Source organism: Cupressus sempervirens, chromosome 10, assembly GCF_028749045.1.
Source record: "Cupressus sempervirens isolate cs-2001-9-10 chromosome 10, ASM2874904v1, whole genome shotgun sequence".
In the NCBI taxonomy this organism is placed as follows: domain Eukaryota; kingdom Viridiplantae; phylum Streptophyta; class Pinopsida; order Cupressales; family Cupressaceae; genus Cupressus; species Cupressus sempervirens.
Window position 1 is genome coordinate 19110215 of NC_143127.1, and position 24277 is coordinate 19134491.

At 36.2% G+C, this 24277-nt stretch overlaps 1 protein-coding gene across 1 annotated transcript; it reads right to left on the bottom strand.

Annotated features, from left to right (window-relative positions):
- Positions 1–4462: 4462 nt before the first annotated feature.
- Positions 4463–8603, bottom strand: LOC149532358 (uncharacterized). The gene is made up of 6 exons (XM_089803875.1): positions 8134–8603; positions 7832–7946; positions 6432–6715; positions 5996–6331; positions 5778–5900; positions 4463–5691 (listed from the first exon to the last, which is right to left on the bottom strand). The coding sequence occupies exons 1-6, from the start codon at positions 8305–8307 to the stop codon at positions 4933–4935; spliced, it is 1791 nt and encodes a 596-aa protein (XP_089660001.1). The 5' UTR covers positions 8308–8603; the 3' UTR covers positions 4463–4932.
- Positions 8604–24277: the final 15674 nt, after the last annotated feature.

Here is a 24277-nt window from a genome sequence, read left to right on the forward strand (position 1 = left end):
TGATCGAGGAGGCTTAATATAGTGTGTCTGATGCTACGAAATTGAAGGTGGGGTAATCGTGTAGTCGGGAAAGACGAATTTGAGAGCTACAATAATACAATTTGGTTGTAATATCGTAGATGCATATATTTCAAATGCAGAAGTGTATGGGGCTTGCCTAGGTGCATTTTCACAAATAGGAATTTGACACATAACATCGGTGGATTGGAGAGAGAATTGAAAAAGGAATAAAAATAAAGTTGAGAAGCATTTCACCGTATCAGAAATTCAAAAAGGAAAGATTTGATTTGATTTGGGATATTATATAGTTCAACTGTATAGTATTTTAAATTTTTCAAATTTAATACTCAGTTCTTTTCCCGGGACTTGAATTTTTGAAATGGACCTCAGAGGCACGATTTTAATCTGAAACATGCAGTGTGATATACTGTCAAGACCGGGAGAAGATGCACTTTTCATTTCCGAGATCAGATTTTGCATAAGTCTCAAGCGGCAAAAGCTACAAGAGGTTTTATGATTCTGAGGGCTCCTCAGTGCAAATGTTGATTTGATGTTTTCAGAATGGAATGAGATCAGATTTGGTAAGATATGATTTCATTGATCACTTTAAAGATGAGTTGAATGTGTTAAAGCAGGCAGTTGGAAGCAATGAAGTGTTTGCCGACAGTACAGTTGAATTTCATGGCAAAAGCAGAAGTGATAAAACAAGATCAGATTTGAAGCTCCAGCTCATTTGATGATGTGTATTTGATATTTCTCCAGATGATATTTTACTAATTACTTTAAGGAGATATATATCAGATATTTTGTTACAACAATTAATGTTTTTGATTGTCGGCAGATGAAGAAGATCAATTTTAGCAATATTAGGATGAAGACAATTGATGAAGGCAATTTCAGCATGACATATGTTAGAATCAGATGGCAATTCTAGAAAATTCTTCTTCTTTGCTCATTGTAAGGGTTCCAATTTTTGGATATCTTTCGTTACAGTGTGACTACTCTGTAGTTCTAGTCTGGTTGAAATCCTTTCCCATTACTGTGATACCATTTTCTTCTCAGCATTCCTCTATTATGAACAACAACAGTGTTTTTCTTTTAAAGCATTTTATACTACACAGTCATTCCTTAGTGTTATTTTATAAGTTTTGACATACATATAATGTATTGGTTTTCAGTGAGATTAATACAAGAGCTTCATTTCTCTTAGTTTCACTCTGATTCTCATCTCCTTCCCTTGTTATCTGCAATGTTTTGTGTTTAAGAACAAAGAGCTTAAACTCAGTTGTAATCCCTTAAGGTTGTATGTCAAGATGGATTTGCTATTGGAACAAAGATCCAAGTAAATGTTTATTTACTTTGACAAGGTTGCAAGTTTCATCAAGAGGATTTTACAATAAATATCAGAGTTTTTATGAAGATAGATGTCTATTCGCAAGTTAAATAGATAGATCAAATGTCTAGATATATGAGTATACTTTAGGTGTCCATGTGTATGTTAAGATTTAGTTGATGCCCAATGGATAAGGGATTGGTCAGCTTAGATATTGCATATTCTCTGTTGTTGCATACCTAAGTTATGTTGATGATTCAATCATTAATCGAATATCTTTTTTCTTTATGTTTAAAGAATTGAAAGAGTTTCTCTCACTTGGTTTATCAAGTTCATGCGCTCTATTATTCCCTATTTCACGTCCATGAATGCTTGCATAAACATAGAAGATTAAGGGGTTTTATTTGTTATCTAGATTCAGTTGTATGCCTTTACACTAGTACCTCTAAAGAATCTAAGGTCCACCTGCCTAAGTCTTGCAGACCTTAAAGAAGAAGAAGAAAGAGAGTTAAATAACCTTATAGTTGGTCCTGGTATCTGAATAGATGCATTAACGATGGGAGTTAACTGCCCCTAAATGTAAATGTTCTTCCACGAGATTATTCAAAAGCTGTTAATTCAAAAGCCAACACTACCCACTACATTTAGTTTCCATATACGTAGTATGATTTCTCAATCCTAATTATAGTACATCTAACACAGATTTTCTTCATTTGGAATCTGCACTCGATTCGACGTCTAAATTTCGATTTTCTTCATTTGGAATCTGCACTCGATTCGACGTCTAAATTTCTTCATCTCTAATATGTACTGGAGTCTACGTCTGAATTGTTGACCTTTTAACCACAGCACAGGTGAAAAAAAAATTGTGAATTAAAACAGAGGATCGATGCACCCTTACTGATGCAGATTAATACTTTTCCGCAATTTCTAGATATCTAATTTCAGAGGACATTTTTTATTAATTAAAAACCAACTGTTCAGTACCCTCGAATGGTGTATGTTTCGAAGCCTCATGTTGTTAACGTTAAGGTTTGCATGCACTAGAGTAAACAATGATCTATGCTTGTTAGAAGAATAATGATCTGTTCTCGGTGCTGAAGATACCTGAACAAAAATAGAATAAATTGGTTCAAAATGCTTTTACTGGCACTTTCCGAGAGCTCTAAGATTAAAAACGCTCGGCATCTCTAATTTCTATTGTTCATTCTTTACAATGGCTTCAAAATCATGTTCCAATTGTCTAATTTGACCATTTTCCTAAAGAACAAATAAAATATAATGCAGAATAACAGATTCCCGCTTCAACATAACAACTCGAACACCTCTCAGGCAACGAGATAAGACCAGTTTCTATGCCTAAAATACGAGGATCTTAAACAGACTGTTTTAATGTCCTCCACAAACACGTTATGTGACAAATGCTTACTAGAACATGGCCAGTGTCTAAGCTACCATCAGAAATCTAAATCTTACTGAGAAATTTAGGTTTCTGATGGCTAAATAGGCGTCTCCATAGAACACGTGGCAGATCAGACTGTTTATTTATGCAAAGAGAAAGAAAAGCAACAGAAAACATCATCATAGATTGAACATTTAACCACCGCCAAGTAAAAACAGTCTCTTGAGACATCCAACATCGTCATAATAATCTTCTGCATTTCAGTATTATTCTTATTCAAGAAAATTATAGTTATCGCATAAACAAACCAGTTATAATCTTGGCAATAATCAGTTCTAATCTTGAAGGAGAGTTTTCTAATCCTCCCGAGAAGAGAGAGTACACTTAAAGTTAATAACGCCTACTGTAGAAAGCTTCTACATTTCAGTCCATTCGTTTTTTGTCTTATTGGAGAAGATAATATGCATCCTATACACACAAATTATCTTGGCAGTAACCAGTTATGTTTTGATGATGAATGAGTATTTTCTTGGCCCCCTAAAACGAGAAGGCTTGATAATGTTAATTGAGACTACCGTGAAAACCATTCTAAGGATGGCAGTTAGTACAGCAAAAATGAGTGCAGATCTAAAAGATGAGTTTAGATCTAAAAGGCATGAATGAGTGCTGTTACCGCTAGAATTGGAATTACCAAAAGTAGGCAAATGTACTAGGGTCAATTTTAACGTAATCAAGATGAATTTTTTCCTACGAAGAACGTGCAGTTTATAGCCATAACAAAAAGACAGCTGCCAATGTTAGCAAAGTTTACGATGGGAAAGCGATTTCACCGGATATTATAGCACTCAGTAATCATTGTTTTGCCTTACCAAAATAGTCAGGGATACAACATGCGATTTGCTTGCTCATATATGTAATTAGGTCAGTCGAGAGTAAGCCTTATCAAGTAGAAAACAGTATCCTTACAGATTGCACATATATGTAATTAGGTCAGTCGAGAGTAAGCCCTATCAAGTAGAAAACAGTATCCTTACAGATAGAAACCTCTGTAAACGATGTCCAATGCATTTTTATGAATTATAAGACTTCTTGTGCAAGAAGTAGCAATGGAGCTTAAAATTATGCCTGTTGGGAAGACTAAAAAAGAAGGCGTAAGTAAATAAGGTTTTAACAGAGTTTGTGGGTTTAAAAACTTCTATAAGGAGATTAACTCCTTTTTGCAAGAAGTAGCCAATGAGAAATACATTTATCCTTAGACTAGTATAACTATAAGGCACAGACAGCTCAAAAGAAAAGAAAAATTCAAGACTTTAATTATGCCAGCTAGGAAGACTAAAAAAATGGATGCAGATATAAAGTTCTGCAAGAGCTTGTCGGGCGATATAAAGATTTGCAAGAGCTTGTGGGTGACTAGAAGCCGGAGTTCAAAAATCAAGAAAATCTAGAACTATCCTTTTACATGAGAGCAATATCAATTATGTCAGTACAATTAAACACATTACAAATATGTCAGATGTTCAATTTCTAGCGTTAAAATACTAACACCAGAATCGGAGTCTAGCGACTACCATTTTTTATCTGCGAGACAGATAACGAGTGTATGTTCTCACATCCAATCATCCATTTATAAAATTTAGCTCGTTAAAACCCATAATTTTAAAATCATATAAATTTATAACAATCCTCAGGAAGATTTATTAAATTCAAATCACAAATATAGACTAAAATTAAACAAATTATAAGTCAGATGTTAATATCTAGTTCTAGAATACAAAAATCAAAGCCTTCTGGCTTGAAATTACATATAAAGAGTTCGATAAGTCAAAATATGATACACAGTTGCAACAAAACCCAAAACAAGAAACCCTAGGACTACAAGTATCCTCTGATAAATAGCAGCACCCTATCTCATATGCCAAAAATTTTGCTGGCATTTACCCACAACTAGCAAAATTGCTTTTACGTACTCTACCCTGACTGTGGCTTCTTGTTTTGGCTTCTTTGTTAAAACATCTTTGTATTAGGTTGACCGATCGAGTTGGATAAGGTTATAATTAGTTATTTATAAACTCTGACTGAAAATTCTTAACAGTCGTCCATGTTGTGCAATTCCTAACATTGTATCAGGACATGATTACTGTAATGTAACCCCTTCTGCTATTCACATCTTTCTGATCGGAGATGTAAGAACTACTACCTAAGAAAGAAATGTCCCGCGCTTTTTTTGAAAATTGGCTATAATTGATTTTCTGCCTTTACATGGACTGACACTCTTAGCCCGTTCTCTGCGTCCAGAAGATGCAACATAACAAAATCTGCCATATCCAAGCCCCATCCACCTTTTGGTTTTCTTTCCGTTCAGGTAGTTTTTCGCTGGTAAGAACCTCTTTTTACCACTAAATTGGATTTCCAACGTTTTGTTACTGCTTGCATCCACTGACAAACATGAGCACTTAGTGTCCCCGGAATCCTCTCCAGAATTTGTTTGTTTCTGTTCTGGGCAAGCTGTCAAAGGTTCTGGTTTTCCCAGGGATGTGTGTGCCATGGAAGTTTCAGAAGTGTCTTTGAGACTGACGGGCTCAACGTTACACGTACATGATGAGACGGGTGCAGCAGAGCTCCCCACGTCATCAACATTTGAACTGCAATGAGAACTATTCAATCGAGTATCATGATTCATTGTAGTTCCATTGGATAACATTTCAGGATTCACATTTGAATATATTCCATCTGAAAATTCAGTACCGCTACCATCAGCTTCACTCAACTCACGAGATGATGATGATTCTTCACTTGTAATCGTCTCTTCTAGAACTGACTTGGGAGAACCAATGGAACTGGATTCATTGTTCACTCTAGCAGTCGAGCTATCCGAGAACCACTGGGTCCCTTTTCGGAAATAAAAGAGAATGTATGCCTGCTGACGCATAACAGTTCCCTCGGTTGCCACTGACACCTAAGAAATTTTTTTAAAAGCAACGTGTTTTAGACACGAACAGAAACGAATAAAGTAAAAATTGAAGGCGTTTAAGGATTAATCACCTGTGAATCATCCATCTCATACCAGTCATCATAGCTGGAGCGTACAAAGCAGTAATAATGACCGGAATTTAGAGAAAATCCAGCATGCAAAAGTACTGCATAAAGCTCATATTTCATCTCAACCTATAATGCAGAAGATATACAAATCAAGTCAAGCCAAAAACAGATAAATATTGCGAATGCGAAATGCTTAACAGATCCAACTAAACCAAGCTTACTTTTTCTTGTTGAGGGTTGCTTAAAAAGGGCTCCATGTCTAAGACTTGAGGATATGCAACCATTTTCTGTAGTTTATCACCAAAAAGCCCATTATTGGAAAAACGCTTGAGCTGAATTACCAGAACATCAGGCAGTTGGCTGATTGTGAACTGCTTTAAAATTGGTGCATTTTGATGGCATTTATCACAACGATACTTGGAGTCGGGAACAATTGGTTCCACACGGGTAAAAGACTGAAGTGCACTTGCCAAGGAATCAGCTTCATCTATCTCCAAGCTCAAATCAATGAACGGTTCGAATGCATTCGAGCAGTGACAACAATGTGCGCACTTTACCTATTATAAAAGGCCACCATCCTTTTAGCCTCCATCTCTTGGAATTAAAACAAGCCCAAAATCAAAATTGATGCGACTGTACTTTGACAAAAAAACATACCTGACTTCTGAGACAACCGCCAAAGGTTTTCTTCACAAAACTACTCCCTTGAAAAAACGAGCATGGGTTAAACTGTCCTGTCCCCAAAGCACAGTTATCCAAATCCTCAAGAAGTGAATGCAAGTAATCATGAGCATCTTCTTGCTGCCATTTCTGAAAAGAGGATGACATGTTGCTCAAATTTTCAAACATAACTGTGGGCTCTATAACTTCCCCTTGGGATGACAGAGATAAATCTACAAGGTCCCGAAGAGCACAAAGGGCACAGAAACCTTCAATTGTACCTGCATTTCAAACCCCAACGAATATCAATGCCAAAAGGATAAGATCAGATAATATAGTTAACCAAAACAAATGACATATCTACAGTTTGTAAAGATGCCGGAAGACCTCTAAACCAAGTCTTAAAATTACTGCAATTCAAACCCTGAGTAGTACAAACAGACGTCAAGCACCCAATTTCATAGGTTACACGACATAAGAACCAACATTTAATACCCACGCAATAAACACCAAAAACACCTAATTTTCAAACACTAAATACTGTGACTGAATTAAAAAAATGAGCAACATTTAAAACCCTAATCAACAAAGAAAAACACAAAGCAAATCATACATTGCAAAAAGTAGGTAAAATCAACACCAAAAGGCATACATTTCAAACCCTCGGAAGAAAACGATACATTTCGAACCCTCCTCAACAATCAACTCCAGGAAGAGAACTTTTCACACCAGCGGCAAAACCAACCCCCAGAAAGCATACATGTCAGATTCTACCCTCAAAAACATCGATTACAGACCCTACGCAAATTCACTCATCAAATAGCATCTATTTCGAAACCTACGCAACGTCAACCAAAAAGTGCATGTGTTCCAACTTTCAAACCCTGTGAAAAATCAACTCCAAAAGTGTGTACAGCGTACGTTTCAAACCAACAACAAGAAAATAAAACCACGAGCAACATAACCGTCAAAGAAGCACCCTTCATTTAATAACCCTGAAATAATCAACAAAAAATACATTCACTCATGACTTTAGGTAAATATCAAGACCAAAAAGAACAGACTTCAAACTGAAAGTTACATCACCCCCTGATTCGCCAACATTTCAAAATCGAAGAAAAATAAACACCCAGAAAAGGGAGAATAGGCCTCTCACAGAATATTAATACCCAAACTGCAATTATATAATTAAAAAAAAAAAACACCCAAATGATGGAGCACATACACAAAAAAGAAATATAGAACTCTTGCAATGTATAAAACCCTAGTAAGTTCTTCTAGGTTGAAACAACGCCGTAGTGGTTCTTTACGCCCCCACCAACCAAAAAAACCCATAATGCTCAACATTCTCATGAAAATCAATTGTAGCCAAACGGTACTTCATGCGTTTTACTCACATGGAATTTTATGATCGCAGTTGCGAAGTGCCTCGACAAGCGGCACCGTATAAGTAATGCACTGCAACACAGAATTCATATAGCACGTATTTCCCATATTTCTGAGACCCGCCCCCTGCACATTACCAAATTGAACAGATAATTAAAGAACAGAGCCAAAATTAGGGTTTCATCCACTTCGAACCCGGTACTGAAAAAATTTGCATTTTAAAATTTCCCCCAGGAAAGGAAGGATTAAAAACTATTTTAGAAAAACCCTTACGACGGCAATTAAAAGAAACCGCAGAGAACATAAAACATACAATATTAGGGTTCCAATAATCTGAGACATCCCATTTCGAAAGGGACGAGAATTCGGGCGAAAGTTCCACCAAAGCCGTGCCCACATCGTCGTCTTCATCATCATCATCTACATCCATGAAATTCGTGATCTCGCGCTCGAATTCGCGCGGTGGCCCTTCCCAACCGTATGACATTTTTCAACCAGACACTCCCACAGACAAAACCAAAAATATTTCTCAAATCCTCTTCCCAGTACCAAATTCTTTTAAAAACTGTGACGAAGAAATCGAATTGGGCTTGCGGGGAGCTCCTACTTCTTCGGCTATTAAACGATCCCGCCACTTTTTTTTCATAAAAAAGATGTACAACGACGAATTGTTCGCCTCCCTCCTCCCACGGTGCAGGTCACCCTGTCTTTTTCGCAGCCAGGTGAAGGCAGAGCGTTACTGTAGCCAGATACGCCATGTATATATTACGTTCCGAGAATCATCCTGTCAGATACATAATGTGTATCTAAATATAGAAGTAGCTTGTAAGGGAATCCGAGGCCTAAATATCGAAAGATAATTGACGTGTGGAGGAGAATGAGTAATCCTACGCCGTTGATGTGGCGAAATATGGGAGGGTTTTATGTTGGGCTCAAAAAATATTGTAGCTTTGGAGTTGTGCAAAATTCCGGATTATTTGGAGGAAATTTTTCAGAAGTTGGTAATGGTTCATTCTTCAATAAACTAAATCAATTTGTCACTTATAACAAGTGCAAGGTGCAATTCGCATTGAAATCATTTATCTTAGTGGTGTCCACTCGCTCCTACTCCTCTCTTATTTCCATTGTGAAAAATATGATTACATGACAGCACACAAATCATGGAGGACTCATCGTCATCTATTCATATTTCCTTTAGGAAAGCAATCCTTTAATTCTCAATCATTAGCAAAATTTAACATATAATCATTATCTTTCCATAACAATATAAATTTGATTATATTATAATATTTCTTTGGATTAGATTAGTCTTCTAGCATACTTGGGCATTAAAAGAAACTACAAGCTTCTCGACAATTTAATTAAGGAAATAATTTTCTTTAATAATTGGTTGTATTCTATGTAAAAAATAATAATGTCAAATGCTTGGTATTTTATGCACTTTTCTAGTTGAAGCTTGGAAATTAGCCTCCAACTTCCTCAAAGTGTTCAAAGTATTCAACTCGCAAATTTCCTTGCTAAAGAAGTAATCCGTTATGTCAAGTCTACCACAAACCATCTCTACATTTTTCCTTGGTGTAGTGAGGTCTAGAAAGAAGTTGTGAGCTTCTCAAAAATCAAACTAGGCGAGTAATACTCTTTACTTTGTGTCAAATACTTTACATTCTACCCAATCCTTTCATATTTTTGTCAAAAACTTAACAATATATCCACACTTTTGGCCAAAGTTGCCTCTAAGTACTTAAAAATGTCCTAAGAGATCAACTCACAAATTGACTTACTTGTCACTAGGTTTTCCCTTGAGAAGCAAACATGTATGTCAGGGGTCAATTCTATTGTAAACCTTATCTACATTTTCCTTAATTTAGTGATAGGCCAAAGATTTGGCAATTGTTAAATTGACTTTGACAAAATTGAAATTGGAGATGGGTATTAAAGATATATCTAATTTTGGCATGTGCAGCTTTAATATGTTAAGATAATCTACCCGAGACCTCTTAAATTTCAAATTCAACTCCATGTCCTTCTATTATGAAACTTTACCCAAAACTTTATCTAAACTCTTGAAATGTCCCTTTTCTGATTTTACATGATATTTCAAGCCTCAAATCAGATTTTTAAAACCAAACAACCAATATTACAAAGATCCACCAATTTCTCAAATAAACCCAAATCGGGTATGTCCAAAATAGTGCCAAAAAACTTCACAACTTCACAAATTATTAATAAATCTGAAAATGGACATTTTTACAAAAATTTCAGCAGCATAACGGCCTACAAAATGACATTTTCAGATCTGTATAGCCTTTACACAATAGCTCACAAATGTAGGACAAAAACTATGCTCATCGGGCTCCCGAAACTAACACAAAAATGCCCGAAAACACCACAAAACACTAATAATCTATCTCAGAAGTTTAATCATGTCCCAATACATATATTCAGCTCTATTTTAACATCTTAAAGTCTGAAATACAACAACAACCCAAACTGATATGAAATACTCAACTGAAAACACCAAACTCATACCAAAAAACAACCCGAAAACCCACAAATATGCACTATTCAGCACAAAGGCAAACTCTGTATGAGCATGCACATGGAATGGCTTCAAACTCCCATCCTTGGCCTTCCTAGAAACCTGCAAACTCCCATTCTTGGGTCTCCTTCTCCATAGGTTTGGTAGCCTCTGAAGAACAACAAAGAAATGAGCAAAAATCAAGTTCTGGAATGAGCCCAAAATGCCTCCAAACCCCTTAAAAGGGGGCATAACCCTAACTCACGTCCAAGAGGGGTTAATAAAATATAATTTAATAATAATTTTTATTTATTAGTCCATTGGTTTCCAAAGATTAGCCCCTTTTGCCGAAACTTCACCTTTTTGGAGCCTGCCTACCTTAGCAAAGTTTATTATTTTTAATTATTTTGAAAAGGGGACATGACAAGTCCTCCCCTCCCAAATATTGCTTGTCCTCAAGCAATGAAGGTTGGAATTCTCAAGAATATGTGCTCCTTCCCAAGTTGCATCCTCTAGTGGTAATCCTTTCCATTTGACCAAATGCTCTATGACGCTCCTGTTTCTCAATCTTTTCTCTCTTGTATCCAAAATCTCTTATGATATCAAAACTAATTTCCCTTCATCATCAAGATGTGGTAATTCTGTAGATACCATGGTTTTCTGGCCTAGAACCTTCTTTAGGCAAGATACATGGAAAATATTATGTATTTTGCTATTTGGTGGGAGCTCCAATTCATAAGCTACCTCTCCTACCTTCTTGATGATCTTATAAGGCTCATAGAACCTTGGCTTGAGTTTCTCTACCCCATTCCTCTTCAAGGTGCTTTGCTTATATGGCTGCAACCTAACAAATACCAAATCTTCCACCTCAAAAGATCTTTCAATCCTTTTCCTATCAGCATATAACTTTTGTTGGTTCTGTGCATGTTGTAGATTATCCTTGACGGACCTTATTATGTCTTGGCTTTGCTTAATGAAATCACTTGCTGCAGATACTCTGCTATCAGAAAGTATTAGATCAACAAAAGAAAGGGCATCATAACCATAAAGAGCACGAAAAGGAGGCATACCAATAGACATGTGATGAGATGTATTGTAACAATACTCCCCTAGGTGTAACCATTTCACCCAAGCATGTTGTTGATTTGAAACATAGTTCCTCAAATATCCCTCTATCCATTTATTAACTATCTCTGTTTGTCCATCTGTTTGAGGGTGATAGCTAGTACTGGGAGTGAGTTTAGTTCCTGCCAAATGAAAGAGCTCCTTCCAAAAAGAGCTGAGGAATCTACTGTCCCAGTCACTAACAATGTTTCTAGGCAAGCCATGTAATCTAAAAATTTCCTTGAAGAACAATTCGGCCACTTGTGATGCCTTGAAATCAGATGTGACAGGAAAGAAATGTGCATACTTAGTTAGTCTATCTACCACCACATATATGCAATCCTTACCTTGAACCTTGGGCAACCCAGTGATGAAGTCCATGGAAATACTTTCCCATTTTTGTTCAGGAATAGGAAGTGGCTGCAACAACCCTGCAGGAAAATTTTGCTCACTCTTGCTTTGTTGGCATACCATACATTCTTTAATGTGTTTAAGGACATCCTCCTTCATACCCTTCCATGAAAACCGCTCTCGAATTTTCCTGTATGTCTTGAAGTATCCCTGATGACCAGCCAAAGGTGTGTCATGAAAGGCCCTCAATATCCTCTCCTTAGTTTTTGATCCTGGCACTAAGAAGATCCTGTTCTTGTAATAAATCAATTCATCAACAACCTTGTACCTGTTATCATCCACTAACTTATCCAAAATCTTGGTGGCAAAGGAATCTTTAGCATACTCTAAAATTATGGAGACTTTCCAATCAGCAGAGATAGATGATAAGGAACACAAAGTGGGCTTTCTTGAGAGAGCATCAGCAACCACATTATTCTTTCCTTTCATGTATTCAATATCAAAATCATAAGCTTGCAATTTGCTTACCCATTTTCGTTGACGATCATTCAAATCCCTTTGGTTCAAGAAGAACCTGAGGCTATTATGGTCTGTCTTTACAATGAATCTCCCACATACCAAATATTGTCTAAACTTATGAAGTGCATGCATGATTGCCAACATTTCCTTATCATAGATGGAGTAACCTTTCTTTGATTGATTTAATTTTCTACTCTCAAATGCTATTGGATGTCCCCTTTGAGTTAGGACAACCCCTATACCTTCTCCAGAAGCATCACATTCAATAACAAAAGGTAAAGAGAAATCTGGAATTGCAAGCACGGGGCATGAACTCATTACCTCCTTAAGTTTATCAAATGTTTTTTGTGCCTCTTATGTCCAAACAAAAGCTCCTTTCTTTGTCAAATCAGTCAAGGGGGCAGCAAGCTGAGAAAATCCCTTGGCAAATCTTCTATAGTGGCTACACAACCCGAAGAAACCTCTCAACTGTGTAAGATTAGTGGGTGGAGGCCAATCCAAAATTGCCTGGATTTTTTGTTGATCAACCTGTACTCCTTTAGAACTTATAATATGTCCTAAATATAGGATCTCTGTCAAACCAAACTCACATTTAGATAGCTTAGCATAGAAGGATTGCTGCTCCAAGATTCCCAAAACAGTGTCTATGTGCTTTAGATGCTCTTCCCATGTTTTACTGTAAATCAAGATATCATCAAAAAATACCAAAACAAATTTTTGAAGATGCTGGCTGAATACCTTATTCATACAAGATTGGAATGTTGCAGGTGCATTAGTGAGGCCAAATGGCATAACAAGAAATTCAAAGTGCCCAAAGTGACATCTGAAAGCAGTCTTTTCCACATCTTCACTCCTCATTCGGATTTGATGGTACCTTGATCTTAAGTCAATTTTTGAGAAGTATACAGCACCATGTAACTCATCAATGAGTTCATCTATGCGTGGTATGGGATACCTATTTTTTATGATCTTCTTGTTTAGAGCCCTGTAGTCTATACACATTCTCATTGTACCATCCTTTTTCTTGACAAGTACCACAGATGATGCAAATGGACTAGAGCTAGGCCTTATGAATCCCATGTCCAGGAGTTCTTGAATAGTTTTTTCAATTTCTTCCTAATAACCTCTTGGATGGCGGTATGGGGTTGTTATAACTGGTTTGGCACCCTGTTCTAACTCTATAACATGCTCAAAACCTCTATCTGGTGGTAATCCTAGAGGCAAGTCATTGAAAACTATACTATGCTTATCAAGAATATTTTGAATTTCAAAATGGAAATTACCTTGATTCTTTGGAGAGCTTGTTGGATGGATTATGACTCCTGTTGCCCATGCTACTTGTTCTCTTCGAAAAGTCCTCTCCAACCTCTTTGCAGAGAGCGCCTTAGGTGCTCCATTCGATAAACCTCTCAGTATGACTTCTTTCCCATTGGAATGAAATTTAAACTCCATAGTTTGATGGTTCATGTAATAGCCTCCAATAGAGTGCAACCATTGAACACCCAATACAAGATCTGTCTCCCCAATACCAACCACATAGAAGTCATCACATAACTCATAATCTCCTACAGTCATCTTGAGTTGTTTCACCACCCGTGTGCAAGGCATAGTGAATCCATTAGCTATAGTAACATTGAATCTCTCAAAATCTTCTGCTTTAAGCCCTCTTTTCATGACAAATCCCTCATCAATAAAATTGTGAGTTGCCCCACTATCAAGAAGAATTGTCAACCTTTTCCCTGCTAGTACCCCTCGAATTTGGAAGGGATGGTATCTTGGGACTCCTGATAATGTTGCTAAAGTGCCATCCTTGCTGATTTCTTTTTCTTTCTCTTCTTCTACCTCCTCCTTAGTATCATGAAATTCCTCATGCTCATCTAAATCAAATTCTGAAGCAACTTCAATACAGTGCACTTGACCTTTCCCCAAACATCTGTGTCCTGGAACCCATGGTTCTCTACAAGTAAAACAAAGCTTTTTCCTTCGTAATTCACTCCTAGTCTCTTCATCTACCTTCTTTTTTGCCACATTTATCACATCTTTTGGTGGTAGTGTTGGGAAAGTCTTTTTTTGAAAATTTTCCTTATGTTGCCAAAGATTTGGGGGTTTTTTATTAGTGACTGATTTTATAGGCACGCAAGTTTCAAGTTGCAAGCTTCTTTTGATAGCTTCCTATAAGGTTGAGGGTGAGAAAGCCTTAACCATACCCTTAACAGAATCTTCTAAACCATCAAGAAAAAGATAAACAATCCTCTTTTCACTCATATCAGGTACCATAACAGCCACTTTTTGAAATTTTTCTATATACTCATTAACTGATTTGGTTTGCTTCAACTTTGACAATTCTTTAAAGTACTCTTCATCATCCTTGAGATCAAATCTATCTATCACTCTTTGACTGAAATCATCAAATGTAGTTACCTGATCCTGACCTTGAGTAGTCATTCCATGATACCACCAATCATAGGCTACATCTTCCAAGTGTAGACTTGCAAATTGAACAGCATCACTCTCCTTCATGGGGTTAAGTGTGAAGAAAGTCTGTAATTTTTGTAGCCATGCTCTAGCTGAAATTTTATTTGTTCCATCAAAAGTAGGTGCTGTAAATTTGCTTATTTTATTTTTGAGCTCTCTTCCACTTATGTCATGCTCCCTCCTATTCTCTTTCTTGGGCATCAAAGTGTTCATCATATCCACATATTCTCTAAAAGGAACCGAACTACGAAAGTCATCATCTAAGCCATTGTAAGTAACTCTTAAAGTAATCAAGTTACCTGTAACCTCTTCCACAGGATTAATGGCTGGATTTGGTACTGGTGGCTCATCTGCAAGCAAGAAAATAGTTTTGGTTGATTTAGATGGTATGGATCTCAGATTTCTTGGCTCCTCTAAAGTGCTCCCTTTCTCATTAATAGATGCAACTCCTTGTAGTTTTTCTGTCAATATTCACAAAGCCTCTCTAGTTTCTGCCAAACTATCCAATGTTTGCTTCTGAGTATTTTGGATGTCTTGGAAGAATTTCTTTGCCATCTCATCTGGATCAGCCATACTTTCCCCTTCCTTGGATTTTGTACTTTTACTTTCAACTGGAGGTTTGATCAAAATTTCTTTATTCTTTTCTTGCTGCAAATATCTTTTTTCTCTTTCACTTAGTTGCATGCGACAATAAATTTTGACATGAAACTAATTAGAAGCAACATGCAACCATAAATTATGACATGCAAGATCTGGGTAGTTGTCAAAACTGACATGCAAGATTTGGGTAGTTGTCAAAACTGACATGCAAGATCTGGGTAGTTGTCAAAACTGACATGCAAGCTTCTACAAACCCTCAGGCTGGCAAGATCATGGCTCTGATACCACTGAAATGTCCCTTTTCTAATTTTACATGATATTTCAAGCCTCAAATCAGGTTTTTAAAACCAAACAACCAATATTACAAAGATCCACCAATTTCTCAAATAAACCCAAATCGGGTATGTCCAAAATAGTGCCAAAAAACTTCACAACTTCACAAATTATTAATAAATCTGAAAATGGAAATTTTTACATAAATTTCAGCAGCATAACGGCCTACAAAATAACATTTCCAGATCTGTATAGCCTTTACACAACAACTCACAAATGTAGGACAAAAACTATGCTCATCGGGCTCCCGAAATTAACACAAAAATGCCCGAAAACACCACAAAACACTAATAATCTATCTCAGAAGTTTAATCACGTCCCAATAAATATATTCAGCTCTATTTTAACATCTTAAAGTCTAAAATACAACAGCAACCCAAACTGATATGAAATACTCAACTAAAAACACCAAACTCATACCAAAAAAAACCCGAAAACCCACAAATCTGCACTATTCAGCACAAAGGAAAACTCTGTATGAGCATGCACATGGAATGGCTTCAAACTCCCATCCTTAGCCTTCCTGGAAACCTAAAAACTCTTGTTCTTGGGTCTCCTTCTCCACAGGTTTGGCAGCCTCTGAAGAACAACAAAGAAATGAGCAAAAATCAAGTTCTGGAATGAGCCCAAAATGCCTCCAAACCCCTTAAAAGGGGGCATAACCCTAACTCACGTCCAAGAGGGGTTAATAAAATATAATTTAATAATAATTTTTATTTATTAGTCCATTGGTTTCCAAAGATTAGCCCCTTTTGCCGAAACTTCACTTTTTTGGAGCCTGCTTGCCTTAGCAAAGTTTATTATTTTTAATTATTTTGAAAAGGGGACATGACAACTCTTCTAATGGAATGTCTTATGTCAATTCTCTCCAATTAGATAAAATTTTGGCTATATGACTAGCTAGGTGGAAACAACACAAAGGGGAGGGGGGGGAAGATTATTATCTTATTCGTAAAGCTTTATTTTCAAAATATTTTTAATTCTTTTTTTTAAAATTCCATTCGAGCCTTATGAATACATAGATATATCAACTAAATCTAGAGAATGTCTCCAAGAGATAAGAATGAGAATGGTACCACTGCAACAATAGAACATCCAACACCAGTGCAAATCTACAAGGATCCTAATTATAAGAGAGTCACTACCTCGTGACATCATGCTAACATTATTAGGCCCACTCCCATCACGTTGGGGAGATAAAGTTTGGTCCACACACGGATTTCAAACTAAAAACTCAACAAAAAAAATCCTATTGGTGCAAGAGCACCTATCTCTTCTATTTGGGGCATCAAACCTTTTCAAGGTCTTCATCAAACTTCACCCAAGGGAATTCATACCTAAGGGTCATACATAACAATATCTAGATATTTTAGTTGCTAATAAAGCATAAAAAGTAAGGCCAAGTCACCATTTTGGTATTTTATAAACCAATGGTTTTCACTATGGTCCATAGGCACATCTTGTTCCTAGGTTAGGGTAGGTGTGTTGCATGTTTGTTTTAACATTTTAAGTCCTTAGGTGATGCAATGCAAGGTAGGAGAATCGCCAACGGAGATGTCCTAGCCCCCAACAAATAACCACACCACGGAAGATAAACACCAATGCAAGATTTGAAGCCAAGTCACAATAATTTATTCATAGATATAATTGATTACATGCAATGTGTCGGGCTATAAGGCCTTCTTGGTTATGACCAGATATAAAGCAAGTAATAGTTCTGCAAGATCCCTCAAGATCCAATCCAAACCCTAGCTAGTCTAGTTCCACACTTTGGTAGAAACCTCAAGGAAGATCCAACTGGTACTCGCAAATGCACCAAGCAATCTCCTTGTTTTCCAATCCTCAGCTACTAGCCTTTCTCAAAATTTGCTCCTCTACCACCTCCTCTTCTCCAAGATGGATGAATAATGACTAAAGACTCCACCACAACCCCTACTTATACCAATCTAAGCCACAAGTCAACCTCCAACAAAAATTAAATTTCAAATGCCTTTAAAGGCTTACAATAATTAAATTAAATATATCAAAATTAACTACCCAAGACCCAAATAGGTCCACTCAACCCCACCAAAATCCCTTAATCATGCAGGATAACCAACTACCCCGGGATGCTCTTGCATTAGACTCCCTAGGTGCAAAAAGATGTCCTTAATAGCTGGAAGAACATCTTCCGAGATCCAACACATATATCCCAAACTGATTCTTCACATACATCTCCTTAAAGTTTTCAACTTGTACACTCTTTCCCTTTCTCTTCTTCTGTTTCTTCACCTCCATCCTTAGTGTTCCATAGGTTTTCTGTCCACATTGATCACTAACCACATTTACCATCTCATATCCATTTACTTATGTGATGCAATGCAAAGTAGGAGAATCCCCAAAGGAGATTTCCTAGTCCTCAGAAAATAACCACACAACGGAAGATAAACACCAATGTAAGATTTGAAGCCAAGTCACAATAATTTATTCATAGATATAACCGATTACATGCAATGTGCCAGGTTGTAAGGCCTTCTCGTTTACGACCAAATATGAAGAAAGTAATAGTTCTACAAAATCCCTCAAGATCCAATCCAAACCCTAACTAGTCCATATCCACACTCTAATAGAAACCTCAAGGAAGATCCAATTGGTACTCACAAACCCACCAAACAATCTCCTTGTTTTCCGAGCCTCAGCTACTAGCCTTTCTCAAAATTTGCTCCTCTACCACCTCCTCTTCTCCAAGATGGATGAATAATGACTAAAGACTCCACCACAACCCCTACATATACCAATCTAAGACACAAGTCAGCCCAAAATGCTAAAAACTAAATATGCCTAATATTAAATACTTGAAGAGCCACAAGTCAGCCTCCAACATAAATTAAATGTCAAATGCTTTTAAAGGCTTATAATAATTATTAAATACATCAAAATTAACTACCCAAGACCCAAATAGGTCCACTCAACCCCACCAAAATCCCTTAATCATGCAAGATAGCCAACTACCCCGAGATGCTCCTGCATCATTAGGATCCTTTAGAAAGGTCTTAGTAGGGGAAAAGTGTGATTGATGCATACCATGCAAAAAGTTGCATTGTGCACTAAAAGTTGCTTGATAACTTTTTCAAAAAGTTGTCAACTTTTTCAATTCAAACTCCCAATAGACACAACCTTTCAAAATTGGTTGGCATGGTTGGGAAAGGTCTTCATATAGCCCTTGCAAGTAGGTAGAAGACAAAGAATTGTACTTGAGCATTTTTATCAATAAAAGTCCTTATTTTTCTTGTAAAACAACAACAAAATGACTATGTACGGACTGGTACGGATTGGTAGGATTGATTTTTTTTTATTTGGATTCTTGGTTGAGTTAGAAGGAAAATGAAATTAATTTTAAGCCTTCAAGTTTTCTAATTCAAAAGATATTGAAGGATCTCTGCCGGGTGCACCAAATCACTGTTTCAATTGACAGTTTTAAACCAAAAATGCCCTAACTTGCAATTCCACCCTTGGAATTCCTTGTTTCTCTAGATAATTCAAGTTAGTACCATGTATTCTAAGATTCAAAAATCTTGGAGCATGGGGAATAGATCTATTATTTTTGCACTCAAGCACTAGGCCAAACATCTCAATGTGTTTGGCAATGTCTAGAGTGAATTGAAGTTGCAATAGCACTTCGGGCATGGATAAAACCAAACTATTGGTGGATTGTGATCTCTAATTTATCCCTTCAAGTATCTTGGGGGGTCACTTGGCCTAAGAAATTTTCTAGTTAGTACTTCCTTTGTAAACCTAGCAACTAGGCCTAATTGTGGAAATTGCTACATTTTTGGTAAGGGGGTCATCTGACCAATCTGGAGTCTAAAAGTTTGGGATCTTATACTTCTTCCAAAAGAGTATCCATATTTGAAGTTTTTTTTGGATGTTTTGGAGTATTTTTAAACTAAAATCCAATTACCTCATAAATAGGGCTAATTTGGGCTCCTAGGCCTAAAAGGCAATATTGTTATTTTTAATCTTTGGGAATAAGATAGGCAGTTCAAACCCACCAATTTGAGTTTTTTGGATGTTAAGGAACCTTCCCACTCCCCTATAAAATCATAGGTTCCATTCTCAAGCAAAAACCTACTATTTGGAGATTTTGTGCTTTAAGACCTAGTTGTGCATTTTGGGTGCCTAGGCCATGTTTGTGAGTAAGTTTTTTCCAAAGGTTTAGAGCCCTCTCTTGACTCCATTTTGGGGTGTTTGAAGTGTTTTAAGGCCACACCTCATCATTATTTCTATTTAAGGGAGATCTCTGCATCACCTAGGCATGAAATCTTTAAAGCTCTTTAACTAAAGTAGTCGTATACATATAACAAGGATGATCCCTAATACTGTTGGAAATATAGGAGGAGTAACTGACAGGGGAGCAGTGAATCAATTACCACAAAAAAAAGTCCTAGATCCCTTAAATGTCAATACAAATCAAAACTTAAACTTTGATTAAACTGTATTATGTTGTTACTCGACAAACACACAGGCACTCGGTTAACACTAGCAAATACTATAACCCAGCAAGCATTGCGAATCAACTATAACTTGGCAATAACTGAATATACTAATCTTAATATGATTAACTATGATAAACCTTAAACTTAGCTTACTTTCATACACATAAAGTAAATAGCATGAACACAAGTGACGCCAAGATTTAATGTGGAAACCCAATTTGGGAAAAAACACCATTTGCAACTAATTATTAATTTTCACTCTTTTGAAGTGAACCTTGTTAAGATCCAACCCTGTTAAAGGTTACAAAACACATTGTTAGGTGTGACCCTATTAGAGGATTTAAAAGGAGTAGCCTTGTTAGAGGTCTTCAAGATACTTCAAGTAGAAATGTCACCTTGTTAGAGGATTTACAAATAGTTGTTAAGCCAACTCTGTTAACGGATTTAGATCACTATTACAATGGTTAGAGAATAACAATGAGATGACTTGATTTCTGATGCAACTAAATTGCTGATTATAGATCTCAATTCTGGCTTTAATACTTGATCCTTCCTGATCAAATGTATCTTTGCAACTCCATAAGGATATTTTGCTTATCCTTCAAATTCACTTCTTCTTGCCATCTTCAAATCTTCTATTTTCATGCACACACTCAATCCTCAAATTGACCTTTTATTTATATCTTACATTGTCAAGTTGGATTGAATACAACTTTCTTACTTAATATTCATCTCCTTGATCAACTAGAACCAACAAACAAATCAATTGAACTCAATATGCCAAAACAAGAAAATCCTTCATTAGCCAACCCTGCTCAGTAGACACTAACCAAAATAGATTTTCCTTTGTTAACCAAGTAAGCTTGGTTAACATGGTTCTCATGCCAACTTTCTTTGTCTCCTGAGTGAACTCAATAGACACTGCCTTTTGCGAATTCTCTTTGGTAACCGAGTGAGCTCGGTTAACACTCATTATCTTCCAACTTTCCTTTGTCTCCCAAGTGAACTCAGTAGACACTGACTTCTAAACTTGGCATACACAGGAATGCTTGGCAGACACAGGGAATTGTCTTCATTTCCCAAGTGAGCTCGACAAACACTAACTAGTGAATGTATGAAATTTTGTGTAACATCAAAGACAATATACAATTGATCAATTATTTTCAACAATCTCCCTCTTTGGCATTGATGGCAACACAACATGACATAATATAATGAAATTTACAAAGCAAAATTGAAGTAAGGAAAATATCCTTAGTTTCATTCTAATTCTCATTTATGAGAACTCTTTTTGTCATTGTGAACTCCCTCTATGTTTGATCTTCTCCCTCTGTTAGAAAACAACATCTTATCTCTCCCTCTTTGATATCAGACCAAGGTCTTCAATTATTCTTCCTCTTTTACTTCCTCCCTTTTTATAGAATGAATTATGACATCAAAACTCTCTCTCTTTGACATCTCATGCCAAAGACAATATTCAAAGAATATTAGTGTACCTTATGTATTGATTCATATGAAATGTGCCCTTTTCAACACTACATCAATTGACTGATCTTCAACATGCTCTGGTTGATGCATCCCTAAACTTCATTTAGTGAGATTCATATAGGAGAATGGCCCCTAACTTACCTCTTAGATACAAAAATGCATCCTTAGGTAATGGCTTGGTGAATATGTCTGCAAGTTGTTCTTTGGTATTCACATATTCCAACTTTACTTCCTTATCTTGTACCAATTCTCTTAGAAAATGATATTTTATAGCAATGTGCTTAGTTTTAGTATGCATCATTGGATTCTTTGATATGTTGATTACACTAGTGTTATCATAGAAGATAACCACTAGATCCTTGATTTCTATATTCATACCTACCAATAGTTGCTTGAACCAAACAACATTGGAACAATTAACTATTACTGCCACATATTCTACCTCTGTTGTTGACTAAGAGATGTAATTCTACTTTTTTCTTGTGTAAGATTCTAGGCTTTTGCCAATAAAGAACACTCCACCACTGGTGCTCCTTATGTCATTAATACTTCTTGCTTAATCAACATCAGTGAAGGCCTATAACTCTAAGTTCTCTCCTTTCTTGTAGCCATAATCTTCAATACCCCTAAATATCTCATGATTCTCTTGACTGACATCCTATGATTTTCTTTTGGATTTTTTGAAAATCTTGCCACCATACCAATTGCAAGAGCAATGTCAGGCCTAATATGTACAACATATTGTAATTTTCCAATCATTTATTTGTATGTGGTTTGATCTACCTCCTTGGAATCATCATTTTTGGAAAGCTTATATCTAGTAGAAATAGGTGTTCCAATTGGCTTTGAATATTTCATTTCAAATTTCTTTAATATCTCCTTGATATATTTAGATTGAGTAATGTAGATATCATCTTTCTTTGTTGAATTTGCAATCCAACAAAGAATTTTATCTCTCCAAACATAGACATCTCAAATTTTGTACTCATCTCTTCTAAAAATGCTTTGCACAAGTCATCATTTCTAGTAAACAATGTGTCATCCACAAAGGTGTCTGCCAATAGAATCTTCTTGTCTGGTCCTTCTTTGATGCATAAGTTGTTGTTATCATTTATTCTTTGAAAATCAATGTTTATCAAGTAGTTACGTAGTCTTTCATACCAAGCTCTAGGAGCTTGCTTGAGACCATACAATGCTTTGTGTAATTTACAGACCATATCCTTTTTGATAGGATCCACAAAACCTTCAGGTTGTTCTATGTAAACTTCCTCTTCAAGAATTCCATTCAAGAATGCAGATCTTGCATCCATTTGATAAACTTTAAATCCTTTATGTGCTACATATGCTAGTAAAGTCCTAACACCTTTTAATCTTGCAACAGGAACAAAAGTTTCACCATAGTCAATACCTTCTTCTTGAGAATAACATTTACAAACTAACCTTGCTTTGTTTCTTGAAACTTTTCCATCTTCATTCAACTTATTGCTAAAAACTCATTTTTTTCCAATTACATTTTTATCCTTGGGTCTAGGAATAAGAGTCCAAGTCTTATTCCTCTCTATCTATTCTATTTCTTCATTCATAACTTCAATCCAACTTTCATTATCCAAAGCATCTTTTATTGATCTAGGTTCAAATTCAACAAGAAAACATGTACCTTTTAATTTGTTTCTTGTCATTGTACCATCAGACTTGTCTCCAATGATCTGATTAGGTGCATGACGCCTTTTGACATATCTTGCTAGCATAGGTACTTTGGATTTAGAATTTGTTCCACTAACCTCACTATGATCTTCTGTATCAAGCTCAGATTCCATTTTTTGTGACTCGGGTCCATCAAACTCAATTTGCTCTTGCAACAACTCAATAACTTTTGACTATGACTCGGGTCCTTTAGACTGTGACTTGGGTTGCATTGGTTGCAACTCAGTGGCTTTTGGAGATTTTGGAGACTTGAGAGATGAAGTTTGTGGACTTCTAATTTGATTTGTCAATGTATCAAGTTTGTAGTAGAGAAATATTTTGTAATCCTTAGGTTCTTTGTTGCTTTCTTCTTCACTCTTTTTAGCAAACTCATCAATTCTCACATGTGCACTTTCTATGATTTTATGAGTATTTAGATTCAAACACTTGTATGTTTTACTTTTGTAGGTGTATCCTAGGAATATGCCTTCATCACCTTTGACATCAAATTTACCTTTCCTAGATTCCTTCAAAATATATCATTTGCTACCAAATACTTTCAAGTAACTTACATTAGGTTTGTAGCCATACCATAGTTCAAAAGGAGTTTGATTTGAGTCTTTCTTCAGTTGTACTCTATTCAAGGTATGTATTGTAGTACTAATTGCTTCCTTTTAGTATTTGATTGCAACATTCTTTTCTATCATCAGGGTTTTTGTACAATCCATGATAGATATGTTCTTTCTGCTGTACCATTCTGCTGATGTGTACTAGGGGCTGATACTTATATCTTAATTCCTCTTTCAATGCATAATGTATTGAACTCATTTGAAATTAATTCACCACCTCTATCTAATTTCAAACACTTCAGCTTCTTTCCTGTTTCTTTCTCTACTTTTGCCGGATACCAC

What these genes read in the sequence shown, in the direction of transcription:
- LOC149532358 (XM_089803875.1), bottom strand. Translation starts at nt 8,307, where the DNA reads ATGTCATACGGTTGGGAAGGGCCACCGCGCGAATTCGAGCGCGAGATC. An exon ending in ATTATTGGAACCCTAATATT is followed by an intron (nt 7,947 to 8,133) that starts GTATGTTTTATG and finishes GGTAATGTGCAG; the next exon opens with GGGGCGGGTCTCAGAAATAT. An exon ending in GCAACCCTCAACAAGAAAAA is followed by an intron (nt 5,901 to 5,995) that starts GTAAGCTTGGTT and finishes TCTGCATTATAG; the next exon opens with GTTGAGATGAAATATGAGCT.